Genomic DNA, 23,625 nt, shown 5'->3' with positions numbered 1-23,625 from the left:
TAATGTAAGATCGCGATATTATTATATAATTAAAGACCAGGGAGCAGGAGAAGCCTTAACAATAAATAATTTATCAATAAATGAACAAACTTTGCATACATCAATACTTTTTTTTTTTTTCTTTACGTAATCTGAAGTCACGCGTAATAATAAAATAACGGTGAAATGAAGATGTAGAATTGTTCAAATATTTTATTGTTCCATTTTTTCGTTTTTTTTTTTTTTTTAATATATATTTTCTAGTATACATATAATATTCTATCGTATGTAAATACGTTGTAGAACAAGGACCTACTATATATTCATATCTGTATGAATATGTTTGTTTTGTTTGTTTTTTTTCAAATTTTTTTTATCTTCTAATATTACGTATCGTTGGGCGTATTTCGTGTATTACATATGTGTACAATATGTATAAATAATCATTATATAAGGCACCGGATTATCATAATAAATGGCTATAATATTCTCTCTTTATCTAGTGAGAAAGAAAAAGAAGAGAAGAAATCTTTAGGAGTCAATGATTATTATTACTGTTGGTAATTATTCGGTTTTAATCTATCAAATTTCTAAACTCAGAAGTAAACATATAAATATTTGAAATCGCGCGAGCTTTGATAAAATCGACATCACGCAATATACATATCGACAATTATATACTCACAATACTTATGCATACAGGTAAAATACGCATGCAAATATTCCTTTCCCGGGTTTGTAATTTATGTTTAAATTATCGGCACTACAGCGGGGGACTTGTTTTTTTGTTTTTTTGTTTTTTTTTGTCTTACTACTATTTTGATTTTCTCATTATTAACGTTGACATGATATTGTAGGAAGCGAGTGTAATTGGCGACATGTTACAACACGCATCGTGTCCCTTTATTTATATTATCCAATTTTAACAATATAGAGACTATTTTTGGTTGTTTTATTTTTTTTTAAATTTTTTTTCTTACATCTTTATAATTTCAAAATTGTTTCATGAAAAATGAAAAACCGGTCAGTCAAGCAACCATGTATAAGTATGTACTATACATACATACATACCTATTTGTAGTTCGATAAATATGTAAAAAGTAGTAACAAGTTGGCGTATGACGTGTTTGTGTGCGATTTGTTAATAACGGTGTAGAATCATATCTATTTTGCGTATATACCTATACAATATATATATATATGTATGTGCACGTGGAAGCCAAGAATAGATAATAATAATAATAATAATAATAATAATAATAATAAATTATAAAAGCATATATATGTATATTATATACTCTAGTAGAGTTATGTGAACATAAATATCGGGTATTCTTTTTTTTATTTAAAGCAACACCGGATGCTTCGCCTTGATAAATTTTAACTTGCACGATATAACCGCGATTTTCGTTTTTCGCATTTTAAACTACAACTCGAATGCCAATAATATAATAATGCAATAAGGTAAATTCAAATATATTGTAATAAAATTATTTTTTTTTCTTTCTTCGTTTTTCGATATAGATCAATACCATATAATAATTTTCAACAATTGTAGGCACTACTTGAATATCTTCAACTTTTCATACATCATATTTAGAACTTGATTTATTATATAACATATAAATCGTAATTCCTTGCCGATATTTTTTTACATGCATAAGGGCATGCAATATAAGCTCGCTTTATCACATTTTTATCATACCGTTACAGAAGACCAGCTGCCGTCCAATTATTATTCTTCCCTTCGAGCGTTGTAATACTAACGAAAAAAAAAAAAAAACACACAAGAATGATTCTTTCTTGCTGCCTCGTGGTTCAATTTGTTATTTCTTTCGTAGAAAAAAATAAGAAAAAAAAAAATAGAAAAACAGAAACAATACTGTAATTAGATCGCGAACGCGTTACAAAATCAATCTTGACTTTCGTCGTTTACATCTTCATTTCGATCATCGAAACTATAATTGTATCTGGATATAATATTTTTCGAGGTATTATATCCTCGGCTTTCTTATGGTTCATTTATTTTTTCATTCTTTACTTTTTTTTTCTCTTTTCACATCGTTATTGTTGTTATTATCAATATTATTATTACTGTTGTTGTTTACGTCAATCTCTCAGAGATCGATTCTCAAACGTGTTACATATAACAATGACAATATCTTAACATGTATAAACGAAATGATAAGTTATTACATATTGTAGACTACAATTAGGCGCGTTTAAAACGCTGCGTTGCAACTATTTTTTTCTTTTTTCTCTACCTGAAATCGCCGTTGTGTTCTTCTTTAGCTGTTCTTCTCGTCATCTGATTTCTCGTTTATAATCGTGGTCGATTTGGATGTTCGAAAGATTCAGGTATACGCAGCAGATCTCTATCGTTATTAAGGGGTGAAACAACTATGGATGTTATTCTCAACGCGACGATGGTTTCAGAAGTATTTTGTAACGATCGCTGTTCGCGTCTGAAATAAGAAAGAAGTATGATTTATTTGCCTATTAAAACTTTGCCGGTTTCTGTGTTAGTTGAATATTGTTTTTACGAAGGATTTATATACGGAATTGCGTTCGCTTGATTGTAACCGACAATGATACTAGTTTTATCTATTTTCATCAAGATTTGTAATTCAATTATAAAGTGATTCCGACAGGTTTCACTCGATTCCTTTTTTGATTTTGACGCTACATCCTTCTATTCGCATTTCGTACCTTTTACGGTCTCTACGACGTACATGCTCTCGTCCTTCATGTTGGCGACGAGATCGTCGGTCACGAGAACGTGGATTCCCTGGGGTCCGAGTATGACCACCGAGTGCAGTCTGTCTTGGGGGGGTCCGTGGGCTCCGAGGGCGGTGTGAACTTTGACGGCTAGGGCGCTGCTGGTCAGGGTGTCGAGGTAAACGGCCCTCCAGAGGGCGCCACTACCTTCCGCCGAAAGGTAGAGGGTCAATCTCGGCGAGGGTGGCTTCGAGTGCAGGGCGTTGAACAGCCGGATACCGTCGGCCAGGCCGCATATCTGGATCAAATCGTCGCGCGATAATCTCAGTATGTCCGATGCTGAGAAACTAGCGAACGTTGATTCGAACGAGTGGAAACGACCGGCTCTCAACCAGCTGCTCGTCTGTGAAGCGTTTGCCTCCGGCGATAAGGACGTTGGCAACGTCGTTGTCTGGGGAAATGAAAAAGGAATTTTCTATTTTACTATTTTTTTACACCTTATTGTTATCATTCGATGTCGTCGGGCAAGAGTTTCGAGGCATTCGTTGGTTTCCTTTTCAGGGTCGCGACAATTTTGATGAAGTAAAATGATCCGACTTTTCTCGTTGATAAATTCAAAATTCTCTGATATTTGTTTTTTTCTTTTACGTATAACTTTGGGTAACGTTGGGTGGTTTTTAGATGACCAAAAGGTCAGGAAATTGCGAACCTTCGATGCGTGTAAATTTGGATTTTTAAACGTGTGCAGCGTTGCTTCGTTTCACACAAATGATTGGAAATTGAATAAATAAGTATTTTCGAAAGTTAGCTCAGCTGAATTTACGAAGCTGAAGTTTGAAAACAAATTTTTAATAGCATTTTTTTAAACGATGTACAAGAATTTAAGAGGAGAATTACAAAAAGGCTGTGAGTGTAATTTATTTTCGAAAAAAAGTTGAAATTCTTGTTTTCAATTCACCTTGTTCGAAAAAATGGGACTTGTAGCTTTTTTTAATTCTCCTCTTCGATTCTGCTTCTCCTTCTTCTTCTTCTTCTTCAAAAAAAAAAAAAAAAATGGCACTTCGGTTTACAAAAATTACACTCGAAGCCTTTTTCCATTCTCCTTTTTAATTCTACTTATTCGGTTTAACAAGATCGAAATAGAACGAGAAAATTTATTTTGCTATTGAAAGTTCAGTTTTCTGTTTTTTCTTTTTTTGCTTGCTAAAATAAATTGAAAAATGTGTCACGCAGGGCGCAGGATTTTATAGAATACATTTGATATAACTAACGTTCATTTCGACGCAAGATTGTTCGGGTAAAATGGTGGCCGGTGACGATACGGACGATGCTGGGCTTGTAGATTCTTTTGCCGTTTCCGGGTTTCCGGATACCAGTGGTAATACTCCTGACGAATTTACCGACATCGGTATCGGACCTGCGACCGGTGACGAACTGCCTCCCATTGCTGCTCGACTCTGCGGCGTTCTGAAAATTATTATTCGTGATTGCAGGAAGCCAAAATTAAAGACACGGTTGACGAAAATTAAGGGGAATTACGATATGTAACGTATATCAATCAATCTATCTCTCTTTTTCTTTCCTTACAAACGTTGTAGCGATTATTCTGTAAAATTTCATTTTTTTTTACAGCTTTATTTAAGAACGCGTGGGATATACAGTCGGGTCGCAAAAAATTTTCCAAATAATAAATATGGAATATCATTGAAAATGAAACCGATGAGATTGAATCTTTTTTAAAGAGGACCTTTGATATTCGAAACAAAAATGTCTTGAACGCTGGATTTTCAATTCCAAACATCTTAATACATTAACCATGTTAGAGAAATCGGATGATTTGACTATTTGTTCGTCCAAATAAATTGTATAGTTAGATCGAATGATCTAATTAAAAATAACACACGCAATAATTATTGTATCATAATTTACAGACGATGAACTTAGGATTCAGCAAGAAATATGTAACATGTAAATATCGTTGTTTGAAATCTACATAAATCCGGACGCTTGTTTTTGGAAAACTATAAGTAGTTGGCATAGTTTTTTTCAGCGAAGAAAAATTGTACAATATTCTAATTTCTCTATAATGTTGTTAACGTGATCGTTTGTTTGTAATGTTGTGATTTAGTGTTTTAAAGTATATTTGAATACTACGCGGGGACGATTTTCATTATATAATATTACGTATGATTTACAGATAAGTGAGACAAGAGCGGGGTTCAAGTTTAGGTTCGAAAAGTTCCGAATCAAACTTTTACGAAACAGCAAAGTTTCGAATGGTCGGAAAACCGACGGCTCAAAGTTCCGAAAATCAAAATATACTCTAAAAAAAAAATGAGGAAAACCGAAAATCAAAATGACCGGGATTACGAAAATAAAAATATCGGAAATCCTAAACAAAGAAGGATCAATTTGGTGAAAAATTTCACCAAGCCAGAAATTCACAGAACCGAAAATCTTGGATCATTCGGAATTTCGATGTTTCAGAATTTTAAGTTTCCTCATTTCGGAACTTTGACTCGTCATTTTGCCCATTCGAAACTTTGACGTTTGGTCAAAGTTTGAATTCTTCACTTCAAGTTTCGCCGCCAAAAAATCCGTGATTAGAAGCTTTTGGAATTTCAACCCCGCCCCGTGAGACAGCTTTCAAATGTTTGTTCAATCGCTTCTTTCGCTTCGAACAATCGTTTCCGAATATTCGTCGATTCTTACATCGCGACAGCTCTCATCTTGAACGTGCACTTCGGCGGTCCGTTGGCCCCGATTCTTTTCGTCGAATTCCTGATCCTCCTCAGCGTCAGACCGACGAGACCGCCACGCCAGGTTCTACCTAATTCCCCGCGGACTTCCGGCAAAGCGTGAACGAATCTAGCCACCACTTCTATCCCCGAAGCACCGCCACTTATCGTAACCTTGTGCTCGATCAGACAAATTTTTGAATTTCCCGCCGCCCCTGAAGATTGACCCCCGTTATGACGCCTCCATCCGCTTCTCAAATCCGATGTCAAAAACGTTTTGAACATTTTCGATTTATATTATCGGACTTTGGTTGGTATATAATTTATATTTCTCGACGACGACGATGATGATGATGATGATGATGATGATTTGTTTGTTTGTTTGTTCGTTTTACGTTTGGCTTGTATCTATGCAACAGTCTTGTATAAAATGTTTACAAAATGTAATTTCTTCCTTCTTCTTCTTCTTCGTCTTCTTCTTACTATTATTATTCAATTGCACTGCTGTTAGTTCCGCTTTATCTTTTTCTCTCTCTCTTACTCTCTGCGTCTATGTCTGTAACCGTTTCTTCTTTATCTCTTTTCTTCCTCTATCGGTCAATTGGCACCAATTAACACTCCGTGCATTATACCCGTCCACGTACAACTTTGATTGATGAATCTTTTTTCATCCGATCTCACACCGGGGTGACCGAGCTATTCTTAACTTCTCTAATTTCCTTCCACCCTCATCGGCAGTCTCACGCTATTCGAATTATCTCCTTGTTAATCAAAGATAGTCACTTTTATTTCTTTCGATATCGTTTCTAATTCAACGGTGGATAAATTGGTGTGCATAAGAATAATAGTAATTGTTGTAACACGCACGTACGTTTTTATACAATACAAAATGTGAATTTAAGAAACGATAAAAAAAAAAGAAAAAGAAAAAAAAAACTGTGATTTATACGATATTACACCGTATGATCGTAACCTCGAATGATATGTAAATTCCTTGTGTTGGAAAGAAACTGAACGCGATGTATTTATCAGGAACGGAACCGATCTTCGTTCGGTTTATTACTTCGCCCGGTTTTCAGCGGCTGAGGTTGGTTATAGGCAGATTTTCAATCCGCGATATTTCTCTCATCAACCAGCAGTTTGTACACTTGTACAGATTACGTATTATATACGTTTATACATGAATTATATATCTGTATGTATGTATATAATATATATATATATATACATATATATATATGTATATAGATAGATATTTATTTGATAAAGATGCAGAGAGATAGGAGGATCCGCTTTTAACCGGATATGCAATTGTTGTGTGGACAATATTTATATCGTATACTTGAATTCTGCTGATGTAACAGCGCAGATTTTACTATTGCGTAGTATTTCTCTCTCTCTTTATTTCTTTCTCTCTTTCTTTCTTTTTCTTTTTCTTCTCGAATTTCTTATCTGCACCGTTCTTCTTTTATTTCGACCTGGAATTCGACGTCAGAAGCGGGTTTTTTTAATCAACGACGATTCAATCCCCGATAAGAACAGTTCGAATTGTTGAACATTCGTTGTTTTCATGGATGACGGGTACGCGGTGAGATCGGGACGAAATTTCTCCACGTTGTTGAACATCGTTGTTGTTTTCGTTGTTTTCGTTGTTGCTGCTTCTGTAATTATCATCGTTATCGTCATATGCATTTTCAACAAACCGTACATCGACATTTTCGTCATATTCATCCTCGTACAGTATTACAACGTAACATGTGACAGTTTTTTTTTTTTTTTATTTGTTTATATTTTTTTTTTTTCTTCAAATTTTGCGACGCACAAAAACGATTTTTCGTATTTATTTCCTCGCGTGCGACACACACGCATATATACATGTATGTATAATTTCACACCTTTTTCATTTACTTTTACGTACGATATAGCAACGGATTAGCTTCGTTGCAATCAAACCGCCTTTGCCTTTTTGCTTTTTGGCGGCTTTGCTGCTCGTCATCTGAGGGGTCGGTCGAGATGCGACAAATGAATCGTGGCCGGCAGTTCGGCGATTACAATCGATCCGGAGTTACGGTTGTTTGGGTTGATCGGAGGGCGACGGGGCGAATCGTTAATTTTTACAAATTTCTCACAATTATACGACTCGTTGTTGATAATCGCGGACGAAGGTAGTTTGCAAATACGACGGCTGACGCAGGCGATCCTTGCAGTCGCAAATTGGCAAGACTCGGGCATTCCAACGGCGGTTCGGATTGTCCTTTTACCAGCGTATTTATTTATTATTAATACTGTTGTTGTTGTTGTTATTATTATTAATCCTGTGTAATTATTCTTTTGTTTAAGTTTCTTTACAAGTGTTATCGAAACAGAGGGTGTTTTTTTTTTGCTTGTTTGTTTGTTTGTTTGTTATTTTATTTTTTTTCTTGCGCCCGGTGTCTCGATGTTCGATGTTTAAACGGTAAAATCTACTGAACTGGTACACGGATATAAACCGAACGTGAAAATCGACGCATACGGACGCTAGTTTGAGGACGATGATGTGCAGGACACGCCACCGCTGCTGCTTGCGGTTTAATCGATATTTCGTGTAATTTATTTGTTTTTATTTATTCAATTATATCGTGGATTTTATTAAAGTTCTCTTACTCTCACTGCGGTATAAAATACCCGTGTTTTTACACGACGCGCGTGATGAGTATTAATATATTAACACGGTTTGTCGGTTAAAATTATATATATATGCGATACGTATCATGCGTACGAAGCTGTTAAACACTAGGTATAAAATTAGGCGCACGTTCGTTTATGTTATTTACAACTGTATCATATATGAAACAAAATGTCACAGCTATATCGCACTGCCACTTGTTAGACAACAATCGTTCACTGTTACCGTTGCTGTTGTTGTTTTTTATTTTTTAAATTATTTATTTAATTTTCGTGAGATTTTGTGCTTTATTTATTTTTTTTTTTTTATTGGAATTTTTTTCCCTCTTGTTTTACACAACAGAGAAAAACCACGAAGAGAAAATAATATACAACGATATGGACGATGTATACAAGAAAAAAAAAAAAACAAAAAAAAAAATAAGAACAAGAAAAGATGGGGTTAATTAATTAATACAATTAATTAATTAACTAAACGAGATCTTTTCTAACGATGGATCATGGCGAAGGAAGTTTATCCGTCGACGATATCACGGGGAGTATTATTTGATATTTGTTAACTCGAATCTTATTATTTTTTACTTTGTTCGTTTACGTCTTTATTGTTCAAAAATATTATTACACACTCAGAAGCGTATTCACTGACGTTATTATTATCGATACTTTCTTCGTAACGGAATATCGTTTATTATTACTGTCCTTTTCCAATTGAATAAAAAAAAAACAAAATTATTTTCTTATTTCTACCACGTTTATTTCAAGAACAAATGAAACAATGCAATTTACAATCGCGACGGTAAAATTTTACGCAATTAACGCTTATTCCGCAGTGCAAGATTGTTGAAATGCGAGGCCTTTGACAATTTTATAAAATACGATTCGACGTTGCTTTATAAACGTAGGTTCGGGTTTTTGTTTTTTTTTTTCTTTTTAGAAAATCAGTTTTCGTTGCCACGGGTGATGAACAAAACTCTCTCTTTCTCTCTCTCTCTCTTTCTCTGTGCTCGTAGCAAGGTCTGAATTGTGTTTGAGCCTGGCCCGGGGACGTGTTGTCGGTTCCCCTCTGCCGGATTGCACCGGTTTCAACCAGTTTAATACCCCCACACGCAACACGCAACACGCTCCCTCCAATACCTCCTACGACACACGCGTAGGTTCATGCATGCATAGGTACGCGTATAAGAGCGAGGTTAGTATTGGTAACGATGCGGCATCGGTGAAAATAATAATAACAATAACAACAATAAAAACAATAACGGTAATGATAATGATAAGAACAACAACAATGACAACGATGAAAAGAAAACAAGAGATATCTAATCGTAAAAGTGATGTCGTAATCATTATTATCATCAGCGTCGTTGTCGTATGAAAATATGCGGTAACCGTTGCGTATCGTACACGAGCATTCTTCATACAATTTTACTCTCTCTCTCTCTCTGGCTCTCTCTGTCTGTCTTGATTATTCGAGATTTAGTTTATAACGATTTGTCGTTGTACCTGCCTACCTATCCCACGCGTATACAGTATTTAAACAAACACATCGTCGAGTTTGGAATATTTTTTTTTTTTTATTTATTTCAAATGATATTCTTCGTTCCGTTTTATGGTCCTTGTTTTTTTTACTTCATCCGCTGTTGCTAGATTTAATTAGCGATAATTTGTTTTTGTTAAAATTCTAGGGAGAAGGGGGAGAGAGAAAAATTCAGGAGGGTGTGTGTGTGTGTGTAGCGGAGTTTGCATTTTTTTTTTTTTTTTTCGTTCTCTTCCACTGTCGCGAAACGAGTCAGAATCTACCGGATTTTATCGGTTTTGTATCCGTGTCAATTTGGTATTTGGAAGAATTGGTTAATGTACAATGTGGGTACTTGTATGTACTTGGACGTATCTCTACGAATGTTGAATTTTTTAACATAATTGAAGGAGCGATGTCGGGGTCTGTATGCATGTATAATGCATTAGAGTGTTTTTAGAAAAAAATAATTTGCGGTTTTGTACCTCGTTTGGCGGCAGTGATTGTTGAAGGTGTAAAAGCTTTAAGCAATGAGAACATATTTATAGATACCAAGTATTGAGACTGGATATTAGTATTCGAAGTAGCTGGTCGAAACGATAATCGATTGAAAGTGAAATGAATTTTGTGTCAATTTCTTTCTCCTTTCTTGTCGAATTTTTTGTTCATCCCTTTGAAAGAAAAAAAAATTAATTTCGGGGCTAAAATTTTACTTGGATATCATTGTATAAGCAGGCGGCGAAAAGATTGCGAGACGTGCAGTGGTTTCAATTGCATAGGTACGTGTTAAGTTTATATAATTTTTTTTTTCACCGTTAACATTGTAATAGGCGAGAATTGACGTCTCGTCATTTATTACAATTGTAGGCTATACAATGTATCAAACTAGTTTAATTTTTTCACTGATACGACACGGGACGTGATCCGACAGTTTAACATTCGACCTCGAAAGTTCGCCGTTGCTAATCTCTACGCGGACGTGCATATGCGTACGAATACGTACGTGCATATGTGTCCGTAGTTTTTTCGGCCCAGTTTGCAAGCCAACACTTTTCATCGTACGTACAATGTATGTACGGCACGCATGCACATACCTAACTATACATATAACTCGTATGAATCGAAATGATCGTTACTGTCAACGGAATTCACGCATAATGCTGTATATATGTAACAATGTGTACATATTATACGTGTATATATATATATATATACATGTCCACCTATATACGTGTGTGAAATATATATTCGGCTTGAATTAATATCATTCGGTTGAATGGGATGTATCCGGATTTTGTCGGTGATTAAGCGCATGCAATGACGTAATAATAAACCTGTATTACACATATGTACGTGTGTGCATACATATTGTGAAGATATATAAATATATATATATGTATATAAAATTCGGTCAAACGAGGTCATATACATATACATGTGTATATATTTTATGTGTGGAATTTAGAATGTGCCGTTGCTCCCGGACGAGCCGACTAATTATAATTCGTGTAAATTTCGAGAACATGAGAATAAACTGCATCGAGCTGGATATAATAATGTATGAGCACGCTGGCTTCGGCATTGACGGAATGATTTATGCTAGTTTTTTTTTTTTTTTTTTTTTTTGAACGACTTTCGCTACTCACGCTGCATCGCTCGGAGCAAAGGGACTGCCGTCGTTTTGTGGATCTGGACTCGGCGACGTCAAACAATCGAGTGGAATCTGTAATCGCAAACGTAATACGTATATTACATGTATATACATACACATATGCATATCTGCTTGTATGCGGGGAATTACATTCGAATTTAACCAACGTCTGAACATCGCCGTTTTTTATTTTTTATTCAAAATTTTTATCAGAAATTGTACAGACTCTGAAACGGTATCCGAAATTTTTGCAGATTTTTTATTCAACTGGTTAATTATTTATAAATATTGAGAGTGATTTGGAAAAGGAGCTTATTTAAAATTCTTGAAACTTTCTCGGTAGACTAATTTTTCTTTCTCAAACGCTTTCTCAAAGCCGATTATTTTTCTTTCCTTTTTAACGGTTTTAATCTTTTCGTTCAGCTAAAAAATTGTATACACGGTTTGAAAATTCCAAAAATATTCTCAAAACTTTTATTTTTAAACAAGAATATTTCTAGACCGGTTTCATTATGTACGAATGAAAAACAGACAAAAATCGCTCCGTAATCGAAATGGTTGAGAAACGTTGTATGTGAAAAATAGAAGCTTTGAGAATTTCCCCGGGAATTTTCTGGCCGTTCAAATAATGTTTCCGTTGTCCACAAAAATTGAAGGAGCTGAAAAAGATGGAATAAAAATCAGCCCAATGTTTGAAGTAGAAAATACAGTTACCGAGAATTTTTTGAGAATTTTAAAAAAGGTCCTCTACAAACTCACTTTAAATATGCATGAATAATTGCGAAGTTGAATAAAAAATTTGTAAAAATTCGTGGTTACTGTTTCAGAGTCGGGACAGTTGCAAAAATTTTTTATAAAGTCAACTAAAAATAGCGAAGGTCAGACGTTGGTCGGGTTTGCATGAAATTCGCCGTGTGTAACGTCGGTATCAAACGAGGAGAATTCTCCAACTAATTATCGAGTTTTGAAGTTGGAAAAAGAAAAGAAAAAAAAAAATGCCGAAGATATTTGCAAGACGAGACGAGAAGGAAAAAAAAGAAAAAGAAGATAGATTAGACTCGTCGAAATGATCGTTATTACAGTTGGTGTTATTTTTTATTATTTTTATTGTTTTGCGTTGTTGTTGTTATTATATTATCATTATACTGACGTCCGAAAGTACGGTGCAGTCGTAGCTGGGCTGGTACTTGTCCTGTTCGTGGGGAGGCCTCCTGAACACCTTGTCACGATCCTGTTTATGCTTACGGTCGGCTCCCTTCAGCTTGAATACTTTGACCTGGCAGGAGGCTGCGTGAAGCCTCGTTCCTCCCGCTACGCGCGTCTCCACCTGGATGCGGAAGGGGACGCCTTTCTCACCCCCGTGTTTCTTAGGGGTGAATTCCGTGCTTATGCAGTTGACCTACGTACGCGTGGAAAATGATGATTATTAACGTTCGATGTATTTCCGCTCGATAAGTGTTTGCACGTTAGAAATGACGAGAAGGTTTCTTTGTTTCGAGGTGAAAATCGTAACGCAATGTAAGAACTCTCGTTACGAGACCGCTCGATATATTTCCGCTCGCTATCTTTCCTCTGGGTCTACTTGCCTACTCGTTCTATGTAATTTACTTACCGGGATTTTTTTTTTTTTTTTTTTATCGAACTGCAAACCTAAAAATCATTCCGCGTTACGAGACCGCTGGTTGTTTGCCCGCTCCATAAATTACCGCTCGTTACGCGTAGATAATTTCCCTGCTTGTTTTGCGTACCTTGATGTAAACCCCGACCTCCTTGGTTGGGTCCCACATGAATTCCACGACGTTGCTGGAGGGCGAGGGCTGACGGATGTCGACTATGCCGTAGCTCAGGGGTACGTCGACTTCGAGAAGACGTTCGCCGGGCCTCGTTCTCTGCCAGGCGAGCATTTGTTCGCGTTCGGTGTACTGGAGGCGGCGCTCGTGAAAGCATATCCTTATCGAGGACTGGAACAAAAATGTCGGGTATCCCTTAAAGCGGAAAATTGTAGAACTGTTCGGCCGTTAATCTCACGAATTGCGTATTCAATTCTTGCATACAACGCACGTTTGATTATTATTTTAAATTTTATCGGTTGATTTTTTTTCTTTTTCCTCGATCACGCGTGTATACAATGTGTCTAATTTTATCGGTCTCAATATATTTTACATTTTACTTGATAACGAATGATCAAAAAAGCGTTGCGTGAGATTTTTAAATCACAAACGGCACGAATCTGTCTCAAGATGATATTTCGTATGTTATACGCATGCTGATGCGCATAATTAGGTCATGGTACATAATGAAAATACCTTTAAAATTTTTCCACGATAACCGGACAAATCACCCAGTTTCTTCAGCTTGATCTCGTACGATTGACCCTGATTCAGATAGGTCAAAGTTTCCTCGTTTATTTTTGTCGCTATACTGGTTGCAGCCGCCAATACGTACTGGAATCTGTAACGTTTATTCATTATTATGATAACAGTAATAATAATTTTACAAGCGATATTGTCGTAACATTTACACATTTATATCCATGTTCTCAGATATTATATATATATATATATATATATATATATATATATATATGATGAACAACGTTTTGTAATAATTGCAGAAAATTGCGTCAACGAGGCGCGTGTTTTGCTTGTCGTTGGATTTATTTTTTTCTTTTTTTGCGAATTTCAATACGTCACACGGATCAAATGCAATAACGTTGTCGTATCGACAGGTTCAACGCTTCTTTTACCTCAATATGTTATTTTTTTTTTTTTTTTTTTTATTCCCGACTGAACTATAACGTTGACTTTTTTGACCCGAAAAGCGAGACGAAAGTGTGGGGGAAAAAAGTAACGATTTTCTCCCGCATTTGTATTTTGATTTTTCCGGTGTTTCTGGTTTTCTTTCTTTCTTTTCTATTTTCATATGCATCTCTTTCTGTATTACAGTAAACTTCGATTAATATTATAGTTTTCATACCGATGGATCGTGTAAAAAAGGGAAACACTTTCAAGTCAATAATGTGGCGCCAGAGTCGAGTCGGGAATAAAGTCTTATGCGTAACATAGGAATAAAAGTCGATTATTCCCTTGGTACGCAATGTAATATTTTTTTTTTTTCACCTCTCTTATTATCTAAAAACGCACGAGGATCGACACAAGATCGCAAGCATTTCCGTTTACCTGCAATCTTCGTTGCACTCGATTCCCTGCTGCGACGATGACACCTGATTACCGACACCGGATGTCGTCGAGTATTCGTTGTCGTTCGAGTACAAGAGCTGGTGAAGACTGTTGGCCGTTTGTCCCGTACCGTTGTGACCGTTGTTGTTGTTGTTGTTACTGTCAGCCTCCATGACTCCGACGACGGACGGTCCGTTTCCGGTTTGAATGTTGATACCGCGTTGCGACACATGATTCAAACTGGCGGGAATCGAACAAGGAATGAGAAGAAAAATTTTCAATAATTAATAAATAAGTAATTAAAACCTTGTTTAATTAAATTACGCAAGTGACATTACAGGTTTATACGATACGACGATCATTGTTTTTTTTTTTTATAACTAAAATATGACACTTTTTTTTTTTTTTTTTTTTTGCACTCTTGAAAATTGTTTGACATACGTATAAACTATATATATATATAAAGCAGAGTTTGGATAACGACGGTGTAAAAATTTCCACTCATTTTCGCATTATTTTAATATCGCTAATTTCTTGCTTTTATCGGTTAGTTGCAGTGTCGTTTTTTTTTTGTTTTTCTTTTTTATTTTTTTTTATCTTCTTGTCGTTCTTTTCTAACAATCCGTCTACTCTTTCCCCCGTACACATATAATACACAGTACGTATATAGACTCAATTCTCTTTCTTTTCGTCAATTTTATTCAGGTATATGTATTTATATTTGAATCTGTCTATACACGCGTAATATATTGTACTCACAAAAGGTTGAAGAGAAGCGAGGAAGGAGTCGCTGAATCTACTTCGGTCGGAGTTCTCATTTCAAAATTAATCTTTTCGTTTTTCTATTCGATACTTTTCTTTATACATGTATATGTATGCAGTTTATACTACGAAATAAAAAAAGATTTGAAAAAAGTAAAAAAGTTAAAGAAGCAGAAATTTGGAACTCGGAGATGTCCCGTGCAACGCGTATAGTATACGCGTATACCTGTAATACGGTCGATTCGTAAGGCTCAGCGACAGCACGTGTGTATTTAATAATGTACAACGCGATCGAAAGCCACTTGGCGACTAGTAGGTATAACATAATGTGTAAGTGATCTCGGCAGCTGCTTGTTGACGCGATCTCACAGTTCTCTTGCGATACACATAAGCATAATACGCATGTGTACGTGCGTATCTTATGTGCACAGTGAAAGAGCCGGAGAGACAGATCGAGACGAAGCGAAGTAAATTGTCGAGTCGCGAGAGAAAGACAGAGAGAGAGAGAGATGAGAAATCGAAGGAAATCGTATCAGAGTCAAGTTAATGCACACTATTAGGTATTGATCAATGATTTATGGAATTTTTGTTACACGCGTAATACGTTTAATATATATATATATATATATAGACGTAGACGTGTGTAATTATTGAAGTGCAGTAATATGTATGTATGAAAGTGTGCGTATATATCACGTTTATACGTACACTGAGCTACAGAACTGCGTAAAAATAATTATCTTTATCGAACGAGCGGTGTACGTACATGTAATAAGTTTACTTGTATCCATGATAATATTGGACAAACTTTTCAGAGAGAGAGAAAGGAAAGAAAAAGGGAGAGAAGAAAATTGTAATTGACATGATATTTATGCTTGCATTTGTACTTGAATATTATAGGATGATGCAGCAAAAGTCTGCGGCGCGTTTTCTTTCTTTATTTTTTGTTTTCAACGCACGTTGCAATTGTGAAAATATATGCTCGAATGGTATATATGGATAAAGCAAGTCGGATTTCATAAAATATGTATAATATTGAAACGGAGCAATAATATAATTTATTTTCTGTGACGCGGACATGCCTATATTCTATATTTGTATATGTATATAAATAATTTACGCATGTGTGTTATTTAGTAACACAGACGTATTGATCTTTTCTTGATATTGTCATTTTCTTGTTTCTTTTTTTCTTTGTTCGCAGTCTCTTGCAATTATTAACGATGTAAAAAATCTTGCGCGAGATGATAAGGAAGGGGCAGAATAGGGTAAAAGAGAATGTGAAAATTGTAATAAATCACCGAGCGTGACTCGAGGGGTTTTTACCTTGGATTGTTGTGATGATTTTCGGGCGACGGTGCTTCCTGTTTGAAAACTGTCAATGACGGCAAGCCCAGCAGCGCCTCGCTGAAACATATTTTGTTGAAAAATCAATATGACAAAGAAAATAATAAAATTCGTCAAGACGCGGTATTATAATTGTAGAGACAAAATTTCGAGAGAAGAACTTTAGGGAAAATTACAACATATTTTTTTTTAAATTTCTAATTGGGACGAGAATAATGTATAAAATCGGAAAAATTATAACATAAAATGATAAATAACGATCTGTCGTACATCTATTGTAATATCGTGCGTATATAGGTGTGAGAAAAATAGACGCGATATAAACTAGCTGAAAGCGGTTCGTTATCTAATCAAAATCTATTAGGTACACATGTTATACCGCACGATATAGGTATACGTATGGTTAATACTATATAATATGCGAGCACGAGGTATAATATATTAATATTAAGTTTTTTTCACCTCGGTTTCACGCACAGCATTTTGCGTTAATTTTATTTTTCAATAAAATATCTTCGCACCGTCTGCGGCATCGATTAATCGTGTCATTTTCACAATTGCCATTTAAAACTGTAATAAATCGATACGCAATCGGGGAGATGAATAGAGAAGAGAGAGAGACAGAAAAAAAAAGAAAAATTCCATCAGGAATCTCATTTTCTGTGACGAGTGGTGTTTTTTTTTTTTTTTGTAAAGGAAATGAACCTGAATTACATAATGAGAATATGTGTATTAAAGATACTGTTTTTATAATAGAATTTGCGATTATAGCAGTATTGTGTGCAGCATGGAAAGAATATAAAAGGTTGATCGAGTGGATACGGATAGAAAAAAATGTATGTCTTCTTGGCTGATTGCGAGATACGTTTAAGACGAAAACAAAATTAAAGCCGAACGAGAACTGCTATCGTTTTTTACTACGCGATTACCGGGCGGCATCCTTTTCCGTTTCAACTGGTTAACGTCGGTTTTGCAGAGCGAATGAGTAAATAAGAGGGGGTCAGACGATTCGGTTATATCCGGTAAATTAGACGGTCGAGAATAGTGTATCTATGGCGATGATCAGATAATGGTGGAGAGAGAGAGAAGAAAAAGTGAATCAGCAAGTAAAATAAAAATAACGATTATTGACGAGAATTTTATTTTTAAATAAAATGGTCTTGTTTTTTTTTTCAATTTTGTTTTTTCTTCTCTTTCGATTCGGAGTTTGAAAGTTTTACGCGTGGTATGTATTACGTGTATATATATACACACATATATATATATGTGTGTAGAGTGAAAGAAGAAGAGGTAAAATATGTTATCGTAAAATTAACTTCCCCACTTTTGAACCTCGGTGAATGACTGTTAATCTATTTATAATTTACTCATCTGTTTACTACGATATTAATATTGCGGGTGATAATTTACGTTTGTTACGTATGTACATGTCTATATGTATATATCGAGAGGTTCTCCTGAAAAGACTCCGCTCGACAATCGTAACTAATCTTAGTTTACAGGCTAGGCGTAGCCAACTTTGGGAAAATGTTACTGGCACGGTAGGCGGGCGATTCTTAAGGTGTTTCTTGCTTAGCTCATTTTTTTACTTTCTTTTTTTTAAATGTACAAGTCAAAAAATTTGTGACAAATATTGAAAACAAAATTGTCGTAAAACCTATATACATATATATATATATATATATATATATATATATATATAATGTAAAAAGCAGCTGTACGATATAATTAAAAATTCGATGTTTGCACAGTTGTGTTATTCTATTAATAACATTTATGTATATGTATAACCGTCGAATGGAGAAGCTGGGTTAATTTTTCACATTTTAAATGACTCTTTCATTTACACGACGAATGCGGGGAATTTTCGGAGTCGTCATACCAACTACACAAAAAAAAAAAAAAAAAAATAAATAAAACGTATCACCACACATGTGCCGAAGTACGCAAATTTTTTTTTACCTTATTCATAATTTTCGCGTTTATAAAAACGTTTAGCGAGCTTTTGTTTTCATCCAGGTGAGAGTTGGAAAAAAAAAAATTAAAATTAAATTAAAAAAATAAGTAAATAATAATAATAATACATAATCGTAGATTTTTAAGGGATTCTGGATTTTTGTCTTTTCGTAATTGTACGATATAAATTAAAAATTTTGAATTAAACGCGTGTATAATAACTGATACAATTATACTATGATTCTGAAGTAAGTCGGATGATAATGGAGAATGCTGCTGATGTATAATATGTATAATTGGACCAATTAGGTGTATTTAATAAGCGCGGTAAAATTGACTCGATCAAACGATTCTTACCTATACATGTATATTAGACTGTATTACAAAAAGTCCGACTATCACTTCTTCCTTAAATAGCGTTAGATCCTTAAATAACTTTTGAAACTTTTATGATACAGTCTATTATACATGTATGGGTATACAATTTATACGTAGGAATTATCGTATTTTATTTGCGTAAATATTACCGCTTCACTTGCGCATCGTGATGCATGTAGGTGCTTATATTTATTAACTAGAATCACATACTCGACCTCGCATGCACATTTACCGAGACAATTAACCGGGCGGATTACAAATGCAATTTGTTCGTCCCACATGCGTACAGCTATATCGTGCAATCTACGGCGATGTTGTGGAGTTGAAAATAGCCACAAGGATGAAATTGAAAACGATAACGGCGACAAAAAAAAAGAAAAAAAAAAGAAACAAAAATACGTCATTCTGTAAATTAAACAGCTCATTGTTTATACATCATGTGAGAATACACCTGTTACGCGGTTACGTGCAAAATTCAAAGATATCGAAAAATTGTTTCCATGTACTATTTAAGCCTTATTTCAAAAGAGAAAGGAAAAAAAAATTGTTTTACTTTTCGTTTCAGTTTGTTTTTTCATTCGGTTATAATTTTTAATCGTTATTATGCTCTGTTTTTGTTTTTTTTTTTTTGTTTTTTAAATTCAAACGACAATTTTAAATCTCGATCGTTGTCCATTCACTGTAGAATGCAACGTGACAGGTGGTTTCAACTGTTATCATACATTCATTACCCAAACTTCTTCAAACTGGTCTAAACCAAGGGATGTTTAACTTGTGAGAAAAAAGTGAAAACCGTGATTACAATATCTCGTGATAATTAAAATTTTACAGAGTGATTGGGAGGCGTTTTTTGACGGATAAATTATACTTTGACCGAGTGATTTCTCATGATTTCTAAGATATGATATGACATACATGTACGATTTCTTAAGATCACAAAGATAATTTTGTAATCTTAAATGATTTCGAATTATTATCAATGATTACCAATGTTAAAAAATTTTTCATCAATATTACCGATTTCGACAATCAGTGTGAAATTTGGAGATTAGGTACGAAATCATTTCGAATAATATTCACACCGTGATTAATCGAGTGAAATATCGTACGATTGAGGATGATTTCCATTCGCCTAACCTACGGTATCTTTCATCATTTCTTACCGATTTTTACCCTCGATCATCCTTCTACCGTAACAATAATTACATCATTCGATGCACTCAACGTTGGTATATTTTTAAATAAATTTGTTACAGTTTAATTAAATAAAAAAAAAAAAATGAAATAAAATATCAATTTTACTCAATCACACTTTTCTACACTCGTTAATCGTCACCAAAGATCGAGATGAAACCAATCATTATTGTTATCCGTATTATTATTAATATAGAGTCACAGTTTTTGTTCTTCTTTTTTCAACATTCATCTTGCTTCAATAATTTTTTTTTTTTTTGTAATTTCTGCTTGTTTTCATAGTTTCTTTTTTATTATTCGGAAAAAATTAACCACCGAGTCAATAATTGGCCTATCGTAAACCTCGCTTGTTCATATTACATGTATTAATAACAGGCAAGCAAGTGTCACACGTGCCTTCGTTACATGATGTGTTTCACACACGTGTTACGTATACATATACATTTCTGTACACCGCTCTGTATAATTGCGGGGTCCCCCCCCCCCCCCCCCCCCCATTATCATTAATGTAATTATTATTGTTCCTATTATTTTTAAACGTTAAATTATTAATCGCAATAAACGATGAAACATTAACGAATTATGAGAACAACTGGTTAATCGTGTGTAAAACTTGACGAAGCTCGACTGTCACACGTGACAAATTTTACGTATGCGTGCTCGTGTAGGTATAATGTACGTGTCGCGTCGCGAAAGATTTTTACGCACGCTGCTTTTGCTCGATACGCCTACGCGAATATAATAAATATACAAGTTTTCGCGCTGGCACAGTTTTGTTCTCTCCCACCATTCGTTCCCTGTGTTATACGAGTGATATTCTCCCCACCCCCGTCCCATCGACTATTCGCGACAATCTTGCCAATTTTTAGTCCCCCCCCCCCCACCTAATTACGCGTTGCAGTCGGCACTTTGCGTATAGGTGCTTAATCGCGTCCCGCACGGGAGCAAGCGTAGCATTTACACACGCGTGTATCATCTACGAGACGCAAAGTTACGGTTAGATCCGGTTTTAACCGGTTTTATGGGCACGCTGCTGTTACTTTGTTACTTATACCTATACACGCACTGGTTGTACGTATACGGGGTGATGAAAAAGTATGGAAATTATACACGTGGAAGTGTCGCGTGGTTGGGTGAAAGAAGAGGAGATTGAAAAAAAGAGAAAAAAAAAAAAAAAAGTAAAAAGATTACAGAGGTTAAATGTTGGGGCAATTTTTATAACAAGGGATTCGACGGTGATATTTGATTATTAACCTTGAATCTCATCTTGGAAGGTTATTTTGAAAGCAGCATTGATTTTTCAAACGGAATGCTAGGTTTTTGGTGTCGGTAAATTTTGGAAAAGTTTTACTTCAAGATTAAATTTGAAAAGTTAATCGGGACTTAAGGATTGAAAATTGACGATTTTTGTGTAAAACATTTTTCTTGCTTGAAAGATACGGATCCTGAAAATTATCCGCGTTATTGTTAACGAGCATACTTTTAACCTTTACCTGACCCGTAGTGGTCACGTTTATCTTAAATTTTAATACATATTTAAACGCGGATGGGGGAAAAAGAAATATTTGTAGAAATTTTTTCAGACGAATTTTTTGTCTCAAACTTGTAAAGTAAATTGGTTGAAAGAAGAAAAAAAAAACAAAAACACCCGTGTTCACAATCCTTAAAATAATTTATAGACGATAATCTGATTACATATTAACTGTAATAAAATGAGCTGTTTCTCATCTTCATTGGCAGAAGTGTACGAATTAATTGGTGAAAAAAATTGTCAGGTGTTTACGAAATGAAACTCAGTTTTTTTAATACGATTCAAATTATTAGTATCGATTAGACAAGCTTCACTCGCGCTTTTTAATCTTTGTTTAACCCATTGAGTCATAGTGGCAAAAGTATCCTTACCGCCTATTTTATAACCATCTTTATTACACTCAGAGAATTTTGAAAATATATTTCTTTGCGGTTTTTTGATATTTTTTGTTTGAAACAGATTGATTGAAAAAAACATGGTGAAAATTGAAGGGATAATTCATTTACGATAAAGTTACCCCTCTGCGCGTAATATACATGTTTTACACTAATTATACGTGTCTGGGATCGCTGATTACGAGTCTTGAAATCAAATTTATAAAAGTACCGAGATGGCGGATCCAACATGGCGGACGATAAGTTCAAATTCGATCGAATCCAGAGAAAAAAAACTCTGCCCAGGGTTTTCCGGGGTCACTGATTACGAATCTGAAATCAGATTTTGAAAATTCAGCATAGCGAATCCAATCAGCGACCTCGAAAACTCTTGCATAAACTTTTTTCACCGGATTCGATCAAATCCGAAATTTTTACCCACCATATTGGATCCGTCATATTGAATTATTGAAATCTGATTTCAAATTCGTTATCACTGATCCAGAAAAGCGTGGAATACTATCTTGTTTTGAAAGTTGACGCAGCGCAATAATGCTTGAATCAAAGGGTTGAAAAGATTGCTGATAAGAAAAAGAAAGGAAAAAAAACCCGAAATCTCAACGCACCCCATGTTGTACGATGCTACCGCGGTGGCCAAATCCGATGCCGCTAAAACCGAAAGCGAACCATCGAAATCGGCGGCTAGATGCTCGGCGAGATCTTCGACCTGCGTCGACCATCCCTGTCTCGAGTCGTTGCTCAGCGAGGCTGAAAATTAATGAATTTTTATTAACAGTTGTACGAAGTCGAACAGATGTATAATTCAGGGAGAGCGTATATTTTATATTTTCAATTAAAAAATTTTACTTCTCCGGCCGGATCGAGTAATAATATAAATAATAAGAGCGATATAATGCGTTGATAAAGTGTTGAATTATTTATATTCGCATGTCGTATAAAATAATATAATTACAGATATCCAGCATCGACGTATTCATCGTTTCATTTACATCTACACGCGTATAGGAGATAAATATAATATGCATATGTAGGCATGTATAATGTGAAATAAATATGCAATCGGTTGGCTGCTTGGTTATTGTACCAATTGAGGAAACAATGGTAATAATGATAATAATGATAATTATTGTTATTACAATAGTACGTGGCATTAGTTTATAGAGAAGAAAAAAAAAATGAAAAGTCTGAAAAAGAAGAAAATTCGTACAACTAGGTATGATATCTATATATATATATACATATATGTGTGTATTGTGTATGGGAAAAAATTTGTGAAATACTAATTCAAATCAGAGAAATGATAACCCGGATAGATTGACGATTTGACGAGTCGTTTTAACGATGATAAAGAATTTCCGAGGAATCGACCGAGTTTTACTTGTTGTTTACTTCTTATACATTCATATCGCGGCTCATTTCATTCACAGTTTTACTGATTTTCGCTAATGGTATATTTATAAAAGCTTAATTGGCGTTTGATATAAAGAAAAAGAAAAAATTGAAAAAAAAAATAATCAAATTCCAACGTGATTATTCAAAGTTTTGAAAAAAATTTAAAGTGTTTTTATTTACGTACATCAGTGTTTTCTTTTCTTTTTCTTTTTTCTTTTTCTTTTTTCT

The 23,625-nt window shown here is 34.8% G+C and overlaps 1 protein-coding gene across 4 annotated transcripts in view; it reads right to left on the bottom strand.

The window, feature by feature from the left end:
- Nucleotides 1-344: 344 nt before the first annotated feature.
- LOC124300846 (transcription factor CP2-like protein 1) overlaps nucleotides 345-23,625 on the bottom strand; it is a 29,504-nt gene continuing 6,223 nt past the window's right edge. For 2 of the 4 annotated variants that reach the window (XM_046755270.1, XM_046755272.1), the window contains 10 exons: nucleotides 22,611-22,752; nucleotides 16,531-16,611; nucleotides 14,443-14,682; nucleotides 13,570-13,714; nucleotides 13,012-13,248; nucleotides 12,414-12,662; nucleotides 11,259-11,335; nucleotides 3,969-4,164; nucleotides 2,689-3,148; nucleotides 2,239-2,444 (listed from right to left, as the gene is read on the bottom strand). In XM_046755270.1, the coding sequence (XP_046611226.1) occupies nucleotides 2,395-2,444; nucleotides 2,689-3,148; nucleotides 3,969-4,164; nucleotides 11,259-11,335; nucleotides 12,414-12,662; nucleotides 13,012-13,248; nucleotides 13,570-13,714; nucleotides 14,443-14,682; nucleotides 16,531-16,611; nucleotides 22,611-22,752 (1,877 nt within the window). In that variant the 3' untranslated portion in view covers nucleotides 2,239-2,394. Of the gene's footprint in view, nucleotides 1,742-2,238; nucleotides 2,445-2,688; nucleotides 3,149-3,968; nucleotides 4,165-11,258; nucleotides 11,336-12,413; nucleotides 12,663-13,011; nucleotides 13,249-13,569; nucleotides 13,715-14,442; nucleotides 14,683-16,530; nucleotides 16,612-22,610; nucleotides 22,753-23,625 lie in introns of those variants that run through there. The other 2 variants (XR_006907344.1, XM_046755271.1) reach the window with 2 other exon arrangements.

The sequence above is a fragment of the Neodiprion virginianus genome, chromosome 3 (genome assembly GCF_021901495.1).
Source record: "Neodiprion virginianus isolate iyNeoVirg1 chromosome 3, iyNeoVirg1.1, whole genome shotgun sequence".
NCBI classification, from domain to species: Eukaryota; Metazoa; Arthropoda; class Insecta; order Hymenoptera; family Diprionidae; genus Neodiprion; species Neodiprion virginianus.
Note: the sequence above shows the minus strand (reverse complement) of the source record. Positions and strands in the feature narration are given on the sequence as shown.